Source organism: Amphiura filiformis, chromosome 12 (assembly GCF_039555335.1).
Source record: "Amphiura filiformis chromosome 12, Afil_fr2py, whole genome shotgun sequence".
In the NCBI taxonomy this organism is placed as follows: Eukaryota; Metazoa; Echinodermata; class Ophiuroidea; order Amphilepidida; family Amphiuridae; genus Amphiura; species Amphiura filiformis.
Window position 1 is genome coordinate 63,274,548 of NC_092639.1, and position 14,438 is coordinate 63,288,985.

Here is a 14,438-nt window from a genome sequence, read left to right on the forward strand (position 1 = left end):
GCCTAGTTGATGCAATCTGATTGTGATGATTCACCATGTCAGTGAAATTACAGCGCTTTGAATCCTCCAAGATCTAGGCGCTATATAAATCCAAAATTAATTTATTTTATTTTATCTCAGGCTTGAATCTCATGCACTGATAAAAAATATCACAATCTGACAGACTTGTTTTATCCATAGTGCCTCAGTAAGGGTATTTTATTGCAGACTTTTAAGAAAATATTAGCACCCTAAACTTACTTTTTCAGAGTTTGTTGCTGTTGTTAAGACAAACAAGTAAAACCTTACTTAGAAGCAATTTTTGACAAAATTCCTGAATGACTACTTAGAGATTGTACTATCCTGTTAATGTATATGGGGTTGTGAAATCTAATGCGGTTATACTGTGTTTATACTTACCTTTCATAATTTTATTATCATGAACTTTGAATCATTCTGTTTTGTAGATGTGAATGAATGTGAATTGGTGCCAGAATTATGCCAGAATGGAACATGTCAAAACACAGAGGGTAGTTTCCTATGTCAAGGTATGTAGATATAGGATATACAATGCTTACTATTGTGGTGTTAGAGATGTGAATGAATGTTCAGGTGTACTGTTACCAGAATTATGTCAGAAGGGAACGTGTCAAAACATGGAGGTTGGATTCCTGTGTTAAGGTAATATAAGTATATATATAGGATATATAATTTTAACTATTGTGGTTTTAGATTTTGAATTAATGTCAATTATTGCCAGAATTATGTAAAACACAGAGAGTGGATTCCTGTGTCATGGTAATAAAAGTAGAAATATAGGATATATAATGTTAACTATTGTGGTTTTAGATGTGAATGAATGTCAGGTAAGCAGGTAGAAACTGTTGCATGAATGAAAGAAGCCAAGTACATTTCGAACCATTTTACAGGAGAAGTTTTGTGATATGCTACAAAGCAACAAATATGGGGGGGACTATAAGGAACTAATGTATAAAATTTGTGACAACATGTCAGACCACATTTATTAAAAACAAAAAGTTCTGTCGATATTGGAAATCAAAATTTAAGTGAACATTATGAACATAATAAAAAGTTTATCTTATAAAGTTTGGCATTTTAATGTAAAATATGTTTTCTTCCAGTTTAATAATAGAATATGCTATTTTGTTCTTTCATGTTACACAGCAACAGGTACTCCAGTCTCTGCAGGTTTTTCAGATGGAGGTAAGTTTATAAGAGATACTTAGCAGGGAGATTTTCTAGTTGAAATCCATACACCCCCTATAGAAGACATGACCTTAATCTCCACACACAGGGAGTGTGAATTTCAAATGGAGTACCTGAATGGATGACTCCATTTGAAATCTACATTCCCTGTGTGGGAGATTAAGGTCATGTCTTCTATAGGGGGTGTATGGCTTTCAACTGGAATAGCTCATCATCTCTGTAAATGTTTCACCATTTAAATGATCAACATGTATAAATAGGTCAAATTGAATCATGATGAAGTAAAATTAAACTATTACTCAAAGCGGAAAATTAGCTCACCTGAGAGCTTTCGGAATGTAACACTATTCCTTGTTCACTCAGTAGATGGACTGGTGAATGATGCTTGTTACTGGTCAGAGACCGTCGAACCGTGATGTGAGTCACGTGACATGCTCTGACGCAGTAAAGAGTTGTAAGCTGCGGAGAGTTATTGAGAAATTGAATCATGTTTCATAGAACTATGATTTCCAGTAACTTACTTGATCTGTAATTATCAATGGCTATATCCCAGCATTGATTGCTTGCATTTGTGTCAACCATGCATATGGTTTTCAAATCCAAAACCCTGTGAGAGCATAAAAGTACTGTTACTGTATTAGACATAATTTTCACCTCCCACTAATAAGCACCCCTACAGAATTTGTCAAGTGACATCTGTTCAAGCACCCTCATTTTCAAATATCCTATACAGATAAATTGCCATCAGATACACTGTACTTGGAATGTATGTGTATGGAATGTTTACCTCTTCTCACGGCACAGGCACTCTGTTTTCATTTTCACATAAATATTATGATATACATGATTGTCTGGTGTTTGGTTCAAAGGTGTCATAAATGGCATTGCTGGATTTTTAGTGTGTGCATGACCACAGCAATCTTTTTATTCTGTCTTTGAGTCACTGGCATAGGCTGCACTTTTTCAGAGAGGGCAAGGGGGGCAAGTAAACTTTCAAGCGGGGGATTTGATGGGGTTGGCAAAGGTGGAAAATGGTCTTCTAACTGTAGGGTAAGCTGGTCCTCCCCCTTTACCCATGCCACTGCTTTGAGTATAGCATGAAATTGGGGTTGTAAGTAGTACACTTTATCATTCATTAACATCTCACTCTACATGTTTCTGTCCTTGTTCAAGGTAGTACAACTGGCCTGTGTTTTGCTTATGAAAATAATGGCACATGTTCTCTTTCTGTGGAAAAACCTATTACTAAGGAATTATGCTGTGCTACCATTGGCCAAGGCTGGGGAGAAGCCTGCGAGTCTTGCGCTGACTTAGAAACTCAGTGTCAGCCAGGTTTTAGGCTGCAAGAAAATGGAAGATGCCTTGGTAAGTGTTTTTCTTGGAATGAAGGAAGGGAAGAAAAATTGAAAGGGGAAAGAAAGAACTTAAGGACCCAGCACTGTTGCACTCAAATATTGAGACAAATAAAACTGGCACACAAGAGGAGTGTATGGGTTCTATAAAGGAGATTCCAAGGCTTCATACAAGGGGTGTCATTTCCACCCAATGTGCATGATTGTTCTTGATTGGGGGCATATGCCCAAATCGTTTGTTTTGATGTGTTTTTGGCCTTATCTCAAGTACCACAAGATATATGGAGATATAAATATGATTACTTGGTTCCTTGACTCATTTTCCTACGCTGCATTTTTTTTATATAATTAGACAAAGAAAGAACAAGAGCTATATAGAAAGTCATGCGAGACATGACACACAAGCCGACCTTTAATGGGGCAAGTTTGAGCAATTTAGAAATTTGACCTTTGACCCCTAAACTTTGACCTCTGGGGTCATAAATATTTTTAACATGTTTAGAATGTCATAAGAATAACTCCTGTTGAATTTGAGCTCGATTGGACCAATTTCGAAATTTGACCTTTGACCCCTATAACTTGACCCTTGGGTCACGGATGGGGTCAACTGCTCTTGCATTGTGCTTAGGATGTCATAAGAAAGATTCCTGGTGAATTTCAGCTTAATCGGAACTTATACATGGATTTTGATTTTTTTAAATTTTGATTGACCTTTTGACCCCTTATTGACCTTTGACTTCAATGGAAAAAAAACCTTACGTACACCGACAAAATGCATTGTACCAATTTTAATTAAAAAATTCTGCTATGTTTATTTGTTGAGATAAAAATTCTTAAAGTTATTTAGCTAAAAACAGGAAGTGACCCCTTAATGACCTTTGACCCCCAAAATAAAAATACCATGCATACATCAGGTAGCACTGATTCATGTATGATGGTTATATTACTCTGGTCTGTTTACATTAAGAGATAAAAAAATTTTGAACATTTTTGATAATTTTAGTTTTTGACCTGAAGTAACCCCTTAATGACCTTTGACCCCAAAACTGTAGGCATCCTAAAGACCCTGGCTAGTAGCAATGCATGTGTGCTAATGGCGACTCTCTGCTATGTAATTTGTAAAGACATTTTTTTGTGAATATTTTTAGACTTTGACCGAAATGACCCTTAATGACCTTTGACCCCTTATCTGAGCACACCCTATAGACACCGACTAAAGTCGAGTCACATGATATAACCATGTCCTCATCGCATGAAATTTGTGGAAGGAGTAGCATTTTTGTGAAATCAACATTTTTTGGCCATAAGGTCAAGGTCAAAGGTCACAGTCAGGTCAAAGTCAAATGTAAGGTTTGGCCTAGTCCAGTGGTCATTTGGCTCAAGTATGATTGAAATCTGTCAAAGCATAAGAGAGCTAGGGCGAAACGTGGCAAGTCACGCAAAATGTCACGAGTTGCCAGAGGAAAGAAGAAGAAGAATTGGAAGAAGACAGAACAAGCCGGCGCTCGTAAGTCGTAAACTTGTAAAAAAAAAAGTAGAAATGAAAGGAAAAGGGAAAATTTTAGAAAGGTTACTTTTTAGCAAGAGTGAAATATAAAAACAAAGTAGTTAATAATAAACATTTTAATTTTATCTTTCCACCTCAGGATTTCTTTCCAAATATTGTAGTTTGAAATATAAAGTATAATGCATTGCAATTGTTTCATATATTAGATATCAATGAATGTGATGAGGTGCCTAGATTGTGTAAAAGAGGAACATGTAGGAATGTAGAAGGCAGCTTTAGATGTGAAGGTAAGAGAAAAAAGAAAACTATTCCATGGAAATCCCTTCAAACATTTTTTACATGAAGATTTAAAATCCCACAACAACCTCTTCATATTTGTATGTAAATTTAGACCAAGCAAAATGACATTTGGTAAGTGACATGTTTTATTTTATCTCGGTTGGTGACCTGATTGACAACCTCATCCACCACTTCATACCCCATCAAAATGTAGATTTGGGTATCAGATGAAACCATATATTTTTCTCATAACATAACCCCAGTGAAATTTTAGGCTAGCTGAATGTCATTTTAGACGGCCAGTTTGCTCCTGGGACAGGCAAAATTAATGCCTTTGACAGATGCTATATTATAAATTGTATGTTTTGAGAAGCTAATTGACCTTTTTAGTAGACCCAATTTGTAGAACAAGACCATATCAGCACATATTTGAACTCTTTGAACCCCCAATGGGCTATAGATGTCTGGTAAATGTTTTAATGGTCAAATTAGGACAGGCAATTTTATTCAAATGACGGGCAACCCTCAATTTCTAGCTAAGACCCTGCCTGTTTCAAATGTTAAAACGGTATTTGTAATTTTATGTGAAGCTGGGATCAATCTGTTGAGTCATTGCAAGGACCTTGTATGTGACCTTTTGGTGAAATTGAGTTATTAATGAATTGAAATATAGGTAAATGCACTCCTTTTAAGCTATTTTACACATCTTGGAAGCAATTGAGTAATAGTTAAAAATTATTTAAAAAAACCCAATAAACAAATTGAAATACAAAATGCTTCATTAGTAAAATATAATAAGTGTAAACACTACAAGTACTGCAGCTTATCTTTGATCTTGTGTTTTTCTTTTCACAGCTAAAGGTGCACCTGTCAAAATAGATTACAACAGTGGTAAGTCATTTCAAGCTTGTGATCTTTGGAACACGTATAATATAATAGCTTGGAATTTAATGGGGTCTTTTGTTACCTTACTATATTTATTCCCATCAAAAAGCCTGTGTAGCAAACGTGGCAAAATGCAATTGAGATTTTGAGACTCATAATCCTAACAGAAATTGTTGTATGTCAAAAAAGCTAAATGGCTAAGATCGGATAAGCAATCATTCACCGGCAACTATTGGACATACATCTTTCTGCTTCTAATCCATCATATTTTATGCTTGTTACCATCCCCCGTGATGAAGTAAATTTTAAATATCTGTATCTTTCTTTTACATATTTTATGACTTACAGACAGTGGACTCTGTTTAAGCTTATGAGAAGTCTGGCACATGTTCTTTAGAAGTACCAGGGTTTGCCACCAGCTTAGAATTATGTTGCAGTACATTGGGGCAAGGCTGGGGCACACAGGACTACTGTGAATCCTGCTCAGAATTTAAGTCTTCTTGTGATAGAGGATACATTCCAAGCATAAGTGGCTGTAAAGGTAAGGTGGGCTATTCTGGTTGAAATTGAAATGGAGTCGTCCATTTAGGTAACCCTGTTTGAAATTCACACTCCCTGTGTGAGAGATTAAGGTTATTTCATCTATGGAGGATGTATATATATGGATTTCATCTGGAATAGTCCAATAAAATGAAGATGTCTACTTTTGCATTTTCCACATCTTAATAACTGCACCACTAAGAGCACAAGGTTGTGGGTTTTAATCTGGCCAGGGTCAACATACTGTGTCCTTGCCAAAGACACTTTATCTTGCTTGTCTCACCTCATCCAGGTGTAAAATGGGGAGCTGTTCAGGTTTAGTCTTACTGGCATTGTTAGCAGCCATATGGTGTGATATATCCTAGTATAGTGGCAATGTAAAGCACTACTAAGCTGCAATATATAAATGACAGCATTTATTTATCTGCCACCATTGTAGATTGGTGGATGTTACAATCTAAGTGCGGATAGGTTTGCGCCGGGTTCAGCTGCAACCAGCCTAGTTGATGCGATGATTCACCATGGCAGTAAAATTATAGCGCTTTGAATCCTCTGAGATCTAGAAAAAGGCGCTATATAAATCCAGAATTTATTTATTTTATTTTATCTCAGGCTTGGGTATCACAACCTGACAGTATATTGTTTTATTCATGATTGTAAGGGTATGTTGCAAATTGTAAGAAAATATTTGTACCCTACTTACACTTCATTTTTCATAGTTTGTTGCTGTTGTTTTGGCAAACAAGTAAAACCTTAAATAGAAAGCAAAATTAAACTTCTACACTATTCAATTTTACACTCACTGTAGCGCTTTCACCGGGTCAACCGACATCTTCAGCGGATGTTATTGCTCTGAAAATATGTTGTTGCTAGTGATTTTGTTGAGACACCTCCGATGACATCACAGATGTAGAAAACGTCAAACAAGCACATGTTGTAAATCACTGCACTTTTTGTCTCGCCTGAATGTTCAGGGAGAGACTTAGTAATCACTATGGTGGGGGTGTGTCCGTGCGTGTGGGGGGGGGGGGTGTCCGTGTGTGTTCGGAAAAAGCTTGTGAACGCGATATCTGGAGAACCGTAAGGGCTATGATGATGAAACTTTATAGGGGGTAGCATGACCAAAGGGTGTCAACCTGATTAGATTTTGAGCGCAAAATATGGTAATTAAGTACCTAATTTGCATAATTTATGCGTAATAAGCAAAATACCTTGTGAACAGACTATCTGGAGATCCGTATGGGGTACAGTGACGTAACTTGGTGGGGAGTAGCGTGGCCAGATGTTCTCGACCTGATTAGATTTTCAGCGCAAAATATGCTGATTAAGTACCTAATTTGCATAATTTATGCGTATTTGATGCGTATCAAGCAAAAAAACCTTGTGAACAGCTTATCTGGAGATCCGTATGGGGTACAGTGACGTAACTTGGTGGGGAGTAGCGTGGCCAGATGTTCTCGACCTGATTAGATTTTCAGCGCATAAAATATGCTAATTAAGTACCTAATTTGCATAATTTATGCGTATTTGATGCGTATCAAGCAAAAACCCTTGTGAACAGCTTATCTGGAGATCCGTATGGGGTACAGTGACGTAACTTGGTGAGAAGCGGGGCCAGAGGTTCTCGACCTGATTATATTTTGAGCGTAATATATGGTAATTAAGTACCTAATTTGCATAATATATGCGTAATAAGCAAAATATCTTGTGAACAGATTATCTGGAGATCCGTATGGGGTACAGTGACGTAACTTGGTGGGGAGTTGCGTGGCCAGAGGTACTCGACCTGATTAGATATTCAGCGCAACATACTTTATCCAATTTCGTGAGGTCAAAGGTGACATACAAGGTCAAAGGTCAACTGAGGTCACCAAATCTTTTAATAATTAATTTTCAACTGTGCATCACATATCCAAATAACAGCTTGATCGGTCATGTAATTATGGAAATATGACGACTTTAAGATAGTCGCTTTCCATGTAAAGTATAGCAAAAAAGCACTTTCAATGAGTGATAACTCATAAAGGAAGCATCTTTCTGTTTTGATTTATTTGATGAAATAGTTCTTTGGTATTGCCAAATTTGATTTTTCAGCGCAACATACTTTATCCAATTTCGTGAGGTCAAAGGTGACATACAAGGTCAAAGGTCAACTGAGGTCACCAAATCTTTTAATAATTAATTTTCAACTGTGCATCACATATCCAAATAACAGCTTGATCGGTCATGTAAATAAGGAAATATGACGACTTTAAGATAGTCGCTTTCCATGTAAAGTATAGCAAAGTAGCACTTTCAATGAGTGATTACTCGTAAAGGAAGCATCTTTCTGTTTTGATTTATTACTTTGATGAAATAGTTCTTTAGTTTTGCCAAATTTTTGGAAGGTCATTACGGGGTCATCCGAGGTCACTCAGGGGTCATCTGAGGTCAAGTTAGTAAAAACTGTCGTATGGGCATGAAACTTGATGGGTACAGTCAACATTTCAAGCCAAATTTTTGGAAGTTCATTTTGGGGTCACCAGGGGTCATCTGAGGTCAAATTAGTAAAAACTGTCGTATGGGCATGAAACTTGGTGGGTACAGTAAACATTTCAAGCCAAATTTTTGGAAGGTCATTTCGGGGTCACCAGGGGTCATCTGAGGTCAAATTAGTAAAAACTGTTGGATGGGCATGAAACTTGGTGGGTACAGTCAACCTATAAAGCCAGATCGTTGGATGGTTACCAGGGGTCATCTGAGGTCAAATTAGTAAAAACTGTCGTATGGGCATGAAACTTGGTGGGTACAGTCAACATTTAAAACCAAATATTTGGAAGGTCATTTCGAGGCCACCAGGGGTCATCTGAGGTCAAATTAGTAAAAACTGTTGGATGGGCATGAAACTTGGTGGGTACAGTCAACATTTAAAGCCAAATTTTTGGAAGGTTACCAGGGGTCATCTGAGGTCAAATTAGTAAAAACTGTCGTATGGGCATGAAACTTGGTGGGTACAGTCAACTTTTAAAACCAAATATTTGGAAGGTCATTTCAGGGCCACCAGGGGTCATCTAAGGTCATATTAGTAAAAACTGTTGCATAAGCATGAAACTTGGTGGGTACAGTTACCATCAGCCAGATAATCGTGCCCAGCCGATAACCGCCAAATTCATTTACCTCTCTACCAAAAGTTATCGCAAAAGCAGGCGGTCAGAAAAGCAGGCGAGACTCGTGGTTCGAGAACTGCCTTGTTTTTTGTGGCACCCCCTTAGCTTTCTATTTACATTTACCGCTACATATGTGACAAGATCTGGTCCATGGGGGCCAAAGGAGGCATTTTTGAAAATTGAGTTACATTATACATACAATAGGCTATCATTTACTGCAAACACCAAAGGTCTAGCATACTTGGTTCTAAAGTTATGAAGTTTTTTGATGTCAATTTTCTTATGTATTTTATTGTTTTTTACTCCATTTTTTTACCTTTATCCAGTTTCAAATTTGCCGCCTTTGGCCCCCATGGACCAGATCGTGTCACATATGAATATACATCATTAAAGTAAAATCTTACTTCGAAGCAATTTTTGACAGAATTCCTGAAAGAATACTCAAAGGCTGTACTACCCTACTGAAGTACCGTAAAACCTTGTCTACAAGCATATATATGCCTCTAAACGAGTTTTTTTTTGACGAAACAGACGAGAGGCAGACACTCTCCACAAAAGCAATATTTGGAGTTTGAACAACTATATTATTGATATAGACGGCTGTACAAACACATATTATTGTAAGATCAATCTATTTTAATGTGTTTGTGGGGGTGTTTGCCTTTCGTCTCTTTCGTCAAAAAAAAACCTCGTTTAGAGGCATATATGCTTGTAGACGGAATTCTATGGTATGTGGGGTTGTAAAATGTAATGCAATTACTGTGTTTACACTTACATTACATTTGATAATTTTATAACTTTGAATCATTCTGTTTTGTAGATGTAAATGAATGTGAATTGGTGCCAGATTTATGTCAGAATGGAACATGTCAAAACACAGAGGGTAGTTTCCTATGTCAAGGTATGTAGATACATATAGGATATACAATGTTAACTATTGTGGTGTTAGAGATGTGAATGAATGTTCAACTGTACTGTTGCCAGAGTTATGTTAGAATGGAACATGTCAAAACACAGAGGATAGTTTTATATAGATATACAATGTTAATTTATCATGGTTTTAGATGTGAATGAATGTCAATAATATTAGAATGCAATGTATCAAACACAGAGAATGGTTTCCTATATATCAAGGTAAGTATATTTGAAGACCAAGATAAAAAGACTAGTTTGTGTATGACCTGTCAACCAGACCAAAACTGCTGTGCTGTGCAGGTCAGCAACCAATCACATCACGCCTTTGCCCTGACATCAAATGCGAACTAGTCTTTTCAATTCAGTCTTCAATTATAGATACAGCCTATAGGATACTAACTGTTGTGGTAATATATGCAAATTAATGTCAACTGGTGCGAGCATTATATTAGAATGGAACATATTAAACACCTTAAAACACAGAAGGTGGATTTCTTTGTGAAGGTAAGAAGGCATATACAGTTTGTCCACTCTGAAGTACAAAGTGACAACGCTCGCGTATACAGCGCGTTAACAGTGCGCAGTGCTGCGTCTCTGCTGCAGGTATGCGTGCCTTCAAAGTCGGCACAACGTGTGCGTCCGCGTCTGTACTTTGTACTTCAGAGAAGACTGACTGTAGGATACACAATGTTGCCTGAATATAAGACGGGGAGTCATATAAGTCCATGTTGCAGGAGAAGAATATTTGATATTCTATGAAGCAGTAAATATCAGACGATGGTGGCCGACATTATTCAATGTGGCAACAGCCAACAGCGTAAACAAAACAGACAATATGACGGCAACACTGCCTGGACGGGACGTAATTGTTTTTCCCCAAGCCAAGGTTGCGTTTTTAGCTCTATTGGCCCTGTTACAGAAAAAAAATGCACAAAATATATTTCCCAGTGCAATGTATACATTTTCACATGAAAATAAATAATTTTGGATTCAAAATGAATGTGAAGAAAAAAAATTACTTTACCCGGGAGTGGGAATTGATCTCGGGACCCTTTTTTGCATGGCAGGCAAACATGTTAACCGTTACACCACGCATACATTGATACATGTGAGAGGAAATTTTCAGTATATATCATAACGTATCGTGCGTTATTCATACAAAAAATTCAAAAAACAGTACTTACAATGAGGTTCACTGTCGAACCTCAACGGATTTAGACTGATAAATTAGTGCTTGATAACATGCATACACTTTTGGAATTATTTGAGACATTTTCGTGTTCATGTGTAAAACCAATGACAACGTCAAAATTCAGTCAATCTTGGCCGCCCCCTGGTAAATATTAGGGAAACTGCAAGCTATTAGTATAATACATGTATATCATTGGTTAAAATATGTCAGACCACATTTATTTAAATTAAACTTCTGTTGATATTCACAGTTTGGGAGATATTTAAAAAGCCTCTCTTGCAAAGATTGGTATTTTAGTGTAAAATTAGTTTTCTTACTTCCAATTCAATATAGAATACGCTTTTTTGTTTGTTTTATTTTACACAGATACAGGTAGTCCACTCTCTGCAGGTTCTTCAGGTGGAGGTAAGATAAAAAGAGACACTCAGATTTGGGGCTTTTCTATTTGAAATCTATACACTCTCTATGGAAGATTTGACCTTCATCTCCACACATATGGAGGGTGAATTTCAAATGAGGTTACCTGAATGGATGGCCCAGTTTGAAATCTACACCCCTGTGTGTGGAAAATTAAGGTCATGCCTTCCACAGGGGGTGTATGGATAGCAACTGGAATAGCCCATTATATCTGTAAATGTTCAACCAAATGATCAACAAGTATAAGTAGGTCATATGTGATCAGATCTGATCCAATCAGGTCAGCAATAATGAAACTATAAGAAAAGGTGACAATTGAGGAGGGAAAAATAATAAAAACTAAGAAAATGGACACATAAAAGGTTCATAACTTTGCAACCATTGTGTTTGATACCTGGGGATTCAACATCAGAAGTGTAAGTACTGAGCAAGTTAGTAACTCAATATCTAAAATTTTTGACTTTGGCCTGAGTGGGTTAGATAACCTGGGTCATATTGGTTATATAGTAACTCATACTTGTTTGGTAAAACATTTAGAGTAACTTAATTGTTCTGTAATTGTCAATGGCTATATCTCAGTATTGATTGCTTGCATTTGTGTCAACCACAGTCAGAGATGCCAACTCTCCGGAGGCTCCCTATTTTTGTAAACATTTTTGTCCATTTTGACACTCACATTTGGCAACCTCCCTATTTCTGGCAAGTTTTGTGCCCTTTTTAGTTTCATGTAATTTTGAATACCTCATCCCTATTATTTTTTGCACCTGTTTTTTTTTTTTTGAATCCTCCCTATTTTCTGGATGTTAAAGTTGGCATCTCTGCACGGTTTCCAAATGCAAAAGCCTCACTTGTGCAAGAGTAAAAGTACTATTACTGTATTAGACCTATTAGCACCTTCTACTAATATTCAAATATGTACTGAATACATTTACCATCTAAACCTTCTAATTTAGGATTATAATGATTTTGACCACTGTATTTTGAATATATTTATGTGTGTAAATTCCCATTAGTAACTTTCTTTTCATAATTTTAATAACTAGCCCCCACCCCCCGGGCATTTTTAGGTCAAACACTGTACCTTACATCATGTAAACTGCTAGATTATTAGATAACTTTTACTTGAGCCATTTTGTGGATATAGCACATTATGTTTGTTCCAAAAATGACAAAACCCAAATTTAGATTATTTTAGGATGTTCTGATTTTGCAATCATCCATTTAAACAATGTCAAAACGGTCTACATAATGTCTTAACATTTTCCTGTCAGCTGTAATACGAGGGGGTATCCAAAAGTTTTTGAAATCACCCAGAAATGAAAGAGCTATATCAATGAAATTTTGTCAGTGTAATTACTGGTCCTTATGTACATTATGGTCCAAAATGGTCTCATAAGTATGTTTACTTTCTTTGCAAGTGGCGCTAGATGGGCAGTAGGCGCATAATCTTTTCCTGATAAGATCCTCCACTTTCTTGAGTTTCTTCACTGTGGCCGCATCATCCGTAAGTGATGGACGTCCACTTCTTGGCTCATCTGTGAGGGACATGTGGCCAGTTTGGAAATTCCTTTTTCAAAAAGCAACCGTGTCATGTGATGGGCAATCATCACCGTAGATAGCTTTCATTTCATCATAGATTTTCTGAGCATTGTAGGCCTAACCCTTCAAATGCAGGAACTTAATCACGCTGCGTGCCTTAATTTTCACCATCTTGCAGGTTACACTGACAAAATTTCATCATATAGCTCCTTCACTTCTGGGTGATTTCAAAAACCTTTGGATACCCCCTCGTAGTGTCTCATAATGTAAAGCTGAGTTTCCAGTGATCCCTATGCATGCATGGTCATGTTTGGTATTTAATCTCTTCTAAACATCCGCTTAATTTTTCTTTGTCAAATGCAGATAGTGGCCTTTGTTTTACATTTGAGTCAAGTGGCGTATGCTCTGTAGAGATCCCAGGGTTTTATACCAGTAAAGAATTATGTTGTACAACAGTTGGTCAAGGCTGGGGAACAGAAGAGTCTTGCGAGCCTTGCTCTGATCATGGGCCATGTGATAGAGGATATATGTTTGTAAAACTCACTAGGAGTTGTGTAGGTAAGTTTGTATGAATAAGTTAATCACATGGGCACTTACCCGCCAGTACACATGCCTCTAAGAACTATTCTGATTGGTTAAAGTGAGGGCTGTATCAGCTACTTAGCCAATCAGAGATATGGTAAAGGGGATTAAGGGTAAGAGTACCAAGAGATCTAAAAGCTTTATCTTGATTGGTTTCTCAGATCAGTATATCTTGTAATTAGCCAATAATCTCACCTGTTACCTGGATTTTTCCTTGCCAGATATAAATGAATGTGAGCTGATGCCAGGATTATGTGGTCCAGCTGGCAGATGTAGCAACATAGAAGGATCATTCAGGTGTCAAAGTAAGAAAAGAATTATGCAAATGACTCAATTTGCCTTGCCTGTTGTAGAAAAAAGGTTCCAAATGATCGGTTTGAGAAAATATCCTGAAAGGATGTGAAACATCACTGCTATATAAAAATAATGAGGAAGACAATAATGAACCTTTTGGAACTTTTTCAGAGATTTTCATAATATATTTTGCTTTACCTGCTAACATGTGGATCACTCAGCATGATAAGCTACTCATCCTTTATATCATATGACTGATATGAACCCAAGGAGGTACAACCAAAGAGTGCAAGGCCAAAGAGTGCAGACTCCACCATGTACAAATAGTGTACTTCCACATTATGTGTTGGATTGTACCCGGTAAACTTGTTTGTGTTCTGTGTCTAGTGCATTGTCCTAATAACAAGCTTAGTGTACGCATGCACATAAGCTTAAACACACAAATCATTAATTGATTTCGGGCTCATGCCGATAAATGCTGGAGGTGTACTATATAATTGGCCTCGCATGAGTGACAATCCAAGATGGCTGATTTACCATAGCTTTATGCATGGTGCGATTTTGAATCATTACTATTTGGTTAT

General features: G+C 37.0%; 1 protein-coding gene across 1 annotated transcript in view; it reads left to right on the forward strand.

Moving 5' to 3' along the window:
* LOC140167004 (uncharacterized) overlaps positions 1 to 14,438 on the forward strand; it is a 99,825-nt gene that overhangs the window by 33,075 nt on the left and 52,312 nt on the right. Inside the window, exons 19-28 of the mRNA XM_072190484.1 lie at positions 447 to 527; positions 1,165 to 1,203; positions 2,380 to 2,571; positions 4,272 to 4,352; positions 5,200 to 5,235; positions 5,597 to 5,770; positions 9,736 to 9,816; positions 11,389 to 11,427; positions 13,342 to 13,536; positions 13,782 to 13,865. Of these exons, the coding sequence (XP_072046585.1) occupies positions 447 to 527; positions 1,165 to 1,203; positions 2,380 to 2,571; positions 4,272 to 4,352; positions 5,200 to 5,235; positions 5,597 to 5,770; positions 9,736 to 9,816; positions 11,389 to 11,427; positions 13,342 to 13,536; positions 13,782 to 13,865 (1,002 nt within the window). The remainder of the gene's footprint in view (positions 1 to 446; positions 528 to 1,164; positions 1,204 to 2,379; positions 2,572 to 4,271; positions 4,353 to 5,199; positions 5,236 to 5,596; positions 5,771 to 9,735; positions 9,817 to 11,388; positions 11,428 to 13,341; positions 13,537 to 13,781; positions 13,866 to 14,438) is intronic.